The following is a 6,344-nucleotide window of genomic DNA, read 5'->3' on the forward strand; positions in this document are numbered from 1 at the left end:
ATAATTTTCTAACATTCTCCCACTTGACTCGTGTGGAACTTTAATACTTTAGGATTTAAATAATTACATAAATCATAATGTTCATTAAAAGTCCTTACATAATTTGGTTCTATCATCAATCAAAACTAAGGATACAAAAATAATAAAAGTCATGATGGTTACATGTCATTTAATCAACACATTTCCTTCCATGTACTATTATATCATTCTTGCTCCTTAATATGACTTTACAATGAGAAGTTCATAATGAATTCAAACATAATGTCGTTTTCATCAACAATAACTTAATTGGTTTTCCACATCATAATTTGCATGCATGCACATAAAGTGGAAAACCTATATTTCATAAACATGTATATTAATGAGCTTAGAGTTTCAAATAACCATTAATAACAACATTTAACATACACTAGTTGTCATAATGTGCATATCATAATTCAACATGCTTAATGCTTAAGATCTTCTTCCACTTAATGTTTTAGATCTTTCTAATGCTAAATCCAAGTACTTTCAGTCTTTCAATAACATTCAATCAATCTTGCATTGTTGGTTCACTATAAAACATATGATTTTATCGACGAATAAAAATACATGGTTCCAAATTCATTAGTAAAATGTAATTATCAACGGATATTTGTCAAATATTAACAGTGGAAGATTTGATCAATTATGCGTTTATTCGTTGGTAATTTTAGCGCCAACTAGAGAGGCACACCAACTTTGGGTTTATTGTTCTTCAGGCGAGTTTATCTATTGTCAAAATTTGTTGGTAATGTCCATGGATGTTTATCTTTCGGTAAAATTCATCATCAATAATTCCAGTGCCAAATACGGGAGACACAAGCTTTTGTTTTTTTTTCTTCGGGTGTGTTTATACGGGAGACACAATTTTAGTGCCAAACAGGGATACACCAACTTTGGGTTCTTTTGTTCTTCGCATGAGCTTATTCGTCAGCTAGATTCATCAACTCCAAGCAGGGAGACACAAGCTTTGGGTTTTTGTTCTTCGAGTGTGCCTATCTTTCGGTTATGCCCATGGAATCTCAGTTGTTGGTAAATTGTAAATTTTTTCACTAAATTCAGAGATTAACATTGACTTTTATATTTCACTTCATATAACTTATGAGTAAAATTAAACTAATGCTTTTTTTATTCGTTCATCTCTTCGATCTTCTCTTCGCTAGCTCACCCAATCCATCATCAAAACATCTTCTTCTTCGCCTTCTCCATTCCTAAATACTCACCCTGTTGTAGTGAAATTGTTGCACAACACACCACCAAATTGTGCTCACCACGAAGTCATAAAACAGCTGCCACCAAACTATGGTCGTGTTGCCTCGCCTACTCCAATAAGAAATGTACGTGTCATTCTATTACATTATTTGTACAAATGTTAGGGTTTCTGAATTTTTCTTGTTTGATTGAAATATGTTATACAAAAATTTTAAAATCTTGACATTTATAACTGTTCATGTCTTGTAGGCACAAAAGCTAAGACAGTTTGTGTTGGTTTATGAGATCTTTCAATAAACCTATATCTAGAAGGATACTAGTCAATTTGTCGATGAAAGAACTAGGAAGATGTGCATGTAAGCCTTTTATGTATCTTAACATTTTTTTATCCTTAAACTTGTACATACATTTAATAATTCTTCATTTGTTATTAACAGGAAGGCTTTGAGACTAGACTTTCACAAGCTAGAACTAATGTTGAGTTTTGTGCTGATGAATTAGAAGAAGTTAACCATGTTGAACCTACACAAGAGGAGATGATTAGGACTCAGTGTTGGGTTGAGACAATTGGTGGAAAAAGAAAAGGAAGAGTTTATAGAGTTGGGCAACTTGCTTCAAATTATAAAGGTAGAAATGAAATCTTTAAGTAGCAACCTTCACTTTTTATCGTAGTTTTGAAGATATTTCTCAACTTAGGCAATGACTTTCAGCAAGCAGGCGAATGAACGATTAAACCGTTACTTTCAATCCTCTCAATCACTATTTGGTATAATTATGCAATTCCTCCCTCTTGATGTTCAAAGTCTTCTACAATAGCACCATTCCAGTCAAGTGTAGCAAAATCCACAAATCCCACAATAATAGGAGCATCCTCAGCAACAAGACCCTCAACAACAACAAAATAATCAAGAAGTGTAAAATCCATATCAACCACAATCCTTTCCTAATTATGCACATAACTAAATTTCATATTTAAAACTTTAATGATATATGTACAATTTTCTTACTTCAGTTTTACATTTTAGGTTGTGATGCACATTTATTTGATCTTTTATAACTTCATTAATAATATGTTTTTCATTTATACATTTCATAAATTGATAAGTTTGATATGAAATTGTTTGAGATTTTTGGAATTGTCATAGGTTAAATTGTTTGATTTGTCCAAATGTGTGAAAAATCTAGCAAGCAGATTGACAATTTAAAAATTATTATGTTACCGACGAATTATCGACAAAAATATAAACTTGATAACATGAAAGTACCGACAAATAATAATACGAAGCCAACACAACTCACGACCAATTAAAATATTTACCTACCACACTAGATTTGTCGATAATGACAAACAACCACACTTGTCACCCATTTCATGTACTTGTGTTGGCTACGCTTGTTGATGAAAATAGATATATCGATAATTATCGAAGGTCACATCCCTTATTGTAATTATTATTTTTTTTAATTATTTTTATTCCTTTTAGCGGTTGTTGGTTACCTAACTTACCAGATTCGTTTCTTTCTCTTTTAATAGCTTCCTCTGTTTGCTTGTAAGGTGATTCAATACATTCAATGAGAATAAACTTTTTTAGGGATACAAATTACAAATCCTTTGCCACATAAGGTTTTCATTTTTTTCTTTCAAACACAAACTCTGTTTTCATCATGGTATCCAGAGTAGGTTGAAGAACCCTGTTATGTTTTCGTTGTGTTCATCTCCCTTAATCCTTCTATTTCTTTTTTGTGGGTTCGTGTTTGTTCTTTCCTTTCCATGAATTAAACTTGTTTTCATAAAACTGCCTGATAATTCATCTGTCACTTTTGAATATATGCTGGAACAATACAATTTGATAATAATCTTACCATTTATGATGTTTTGTACATACCAAATTTTTGTGTTTAAATTGATTTTTGTGCCTAAGGTGATTAGTGATTCTAATTGTAAACTAATATTTTCTCATAAGAGCTATCAGATATAGGACAATACTACATTCAAGACGATTGGTCAAGTTGATATGCATAGAGGTTTATATTGTCTTCGTGATCTTGTTAACATACATGAGGGAAAATATTTGATGAATTGTAATGTTCTTAATTCTAAAGGATATGATGTTGACATATGGCATTTTAGATTAGGTCACCCTTCCAAACATGTTGTTGAACAAGTTTGCAAAACTTTTCCGTATGTTAATTCCAGTTCTGATAAGTTGTGTTATATATGTTACCTTGCTAAACAACATAAACTACCTTTTCAAATTAGTGATACTGCTTCTTTAAACACCTTTGATCTCATACATATAGATATATGGGGACCTATTGTTGTTAGCTCTATTCATGGTTATAAATACTTTCTTACTATTGTTGATGATTTTTCCAGGCACTCTTGGATTTTTCTTATGAAAACTAAAGGAGAAACTAGAAACTTGTTACACAATTTTATTATTCTTGTTAAAAACTAGTTTAATCGAAACATCAAAACTATTAGAAATAATAATGGAAAAGAATTTGATTGTAATGAATTGTATGAGAAATATGACATTCTGCATGAAATAACTTGTGTTGCAACTCCCCAATAAAATGTTGTTGCTGAAAGAAAACACCAGCATATCATGAATGTCACACGTAGCCTTCTTTTTCAATCAGGTTTGTCAAAAATCTACTGGTCTTATGCTACCACAGTTTTATACGGTGACAATCAAGCTGCCCATCACATAACTTTCAATCCAATTTTTCATAAAAGAACCAAGCATATTGACATCGATGTCGCGTTGTCCGAGAGAAGCTAAATGTTGAACTTTTTCATCTTCTTCCCATTCAATCTTGTGATCAACCAACATATATCTTCACCAAACCTTTGTATTATACTAATTTTAAAATCATCATTTCCAAGTATGGAATAATGAGTTATCCATCTTGAGGAGAGGATATTATAATTATTATTTATAATTATTTTTATTTTTTTAGCGGTTGCCGGTTACCTAACTTACAACTTATCACATCCGTTTCTTTTTCTTTTTAATAGCTTCTTCTTGCTTGTAATTGAATAAACTTTTTGAGGGATACAGATTACAAATCCTATGCTACATAAAGTTTTCGTTTTTTCTTTCAAACACAAACTCTCGATAATTTTATACTGATAAATTGTGTTGGCACTAATAATGCTACTTGTAATATATTATGTTATTGTTTAATATTTAATTAAAAGAAAAATATTGTTTTAATAGATATTGAATGCATGTTTGTATTTTAAAGGACTTCTATCTTTTTTCAATTTTATGTAAATCATTTCAACAATTAGACAAGTATGATACTGCACAAAACCTAAAGCCATGAAAGTTCTCATGCAACGCTTTTATTTAGAGTTCACACCATATATTTGATGAATCCTCTGCAAGTCATCCAACGCAAACTCAGTCTTCTCCTTCGACACGATAGGGTACATAACAGCCTCCTCCACAGAGGAATGCCCTAACCCTAGCACGTGACCCACCAGGTGCATCACCACAGATTCCAAGTCCACGTCACCATCTTCGTTCTCACCAAGCACCACCCACTCCTCCTCTGAGTCCAAATACACGTTCCCCACATGCTCACTATAGTCCGTGTCCGTAACCCCCACCGCTCCACCTTTTCCATCGAACACCACAAACGCTATCTTCACATCAGAACCATTGAACCTCGTCGTCTCCGTGAACTTCAACAACGTGACATTCGACCACCGGTCGAAGGCATCTCGGAACAGAAGCCTAACGCCGTTAGTGACGTTGTTCTCAGGGTGAAAAGCGTAGGTCAGTTCTCTCTTCCCCTCTTTCCACCATGGTTTAAACGACGTCGTGTTGGATGCGCCCAAGTTCATCGTGGTGGTGCCGTTGACTACGTCGGGAACACCGCATCGTGGCCGTGATATCACGTTATAGGTGTTTCGGTCGAGCTTCCCCGTGACGTTGAGATTGAAATTTTTCTGGTACTTGATTATTGCGGATTGGAGATCGAGTGTGAAGTAGTCGCTGAAGTTTGAGTGTGAAGTGGAGTTTAAGTAGCCGAAGAGGTCTAAATAGTCTTTGACATTAGACAAACCCTTAGCTATGTCTCCAAGTTTTAGCTCCTTGAACGTGAAGAATGACTTGAGTTTGTTCCAGAAGCTGGACAACAATTTACTCGATCTGATGAATCTAAGCCACAACGGGAATTGTCTTGCTATTTGCAATCCAACGGCTGGTGGAAAAGATATTGAGACAGATACATCGACAAATAGAGAAGAGAGTGTTAAAATGAACAGAAAGCTTCTTAGTACTCTTAATCTCATGTTTTCTCTTAGGAAATAGCTAATATGCCTGCTTGGTCTGAGAGAGGATGTGAGCCAAACCAGAATTTATAAGAACTCTGTGATGGGTGATAATCGCATACCTTAGGCAGTTGATAAAGATCTGCTTCGGAAAATATGAATGAACCTGTTTTGACTGGATGCTAAAATATTGCTTATATTTTGCAATGAAGCTAATTGGAAACTTCCTAGTGGAATCATTATACGTTGACTATGAATTATTATTTTATTGTAATATTTTATTAGAAATAAGTGTCGTAAAGTAGAACTTGTTTATTATGTCAAAATATTATTTTTCTTTCGGAGCACAAGGGTGTGGATTTTTTATCAGAATGAAAATGGGATACTCAATCGTTATCTTCAAAAATAGGGTGACCGTGACCCCAGATAAAAAGACACTCTTATCTTTGGGGTTCTATTAATAGGGGTTAAAAATCTATTTCCGTTTAATTTGTGATTCTTTCTTATATATTATGTGTCAATTTTGGTATAGTCTTTTTATATTTGTTTATTTTTTTCTGTTTTTAAATAATATTTTTCATGTAATGAGAGTACCTAACATAAAACTTTATTAAAAAAAAACAATCACTTAATATATTTGAATAATTCTAATAATATTAACTTTAATTTTTAATTTTTAATTTAAAATTCTAATATATATTATTATATTTTTAAAGCGAGTTATTAAGTAAAATCTAATTTTATAAAAGAGTGTGAAATAAATATTTTTCTAAAAAATAATATTTATACTTGAGAAGGTGTATCAGAAGAGTAGTTTTAAAATAAA

At 32.6% G+C, this 6,344-nt stretch overlaps 1 protein-coding gene across 1 annotated transcript; it reads right to left on the reverse strand.

Annotated features, from left to right (window-relative positions):
• Positions 1–4,471: 4,471 nt before the first annotated feature.
• On the reverse strand, positions 4,472–5,680 carry LOC137810676 (metalloendoproteinase 2-MMP). Its single transcript, XM_068612063.1, has one exon. The coding sequence runs from the start codon at positions 5,537–5,539 to the stop codon at positions 4,586–4,588; it is 954 nt and encodes a 317-aa protein (XP_068468164.1). The 5' UTR covers positions 5,540–5,680; the 3' UTR covers positions 4,472–4,585.
• Positions 5,681–6,344: the final 664 nt, after the last annotated feature.

This window comes from Phaseolus vulgaris, chromosome 2 (assembly GCF_051622355.1).
Source record: "Phaseolus vulgaris cultivar YP4 chromosome 2, ASM5162235v1, whole genome shotgun sequence".
In the NCBI taxonomy this organism is placed as follows: domain Eukaryota; kingdom Viridiplantae; phylum Streptophyta; class Magnoliopsida; order Fabales; family Fabaceae; genus Phaseolus; species Phaseolus vulgaris.

Bases quoted from the DNA above. Each gene is read 5' to 3' on its own strand.
- LOC137810676 (XM_068612063.1), bottom strand. From the start codon at position 5,539: ATGAGATTAAGAGTACTAAGAAGCTTTCTGTTCATTTTAACACTCTCT.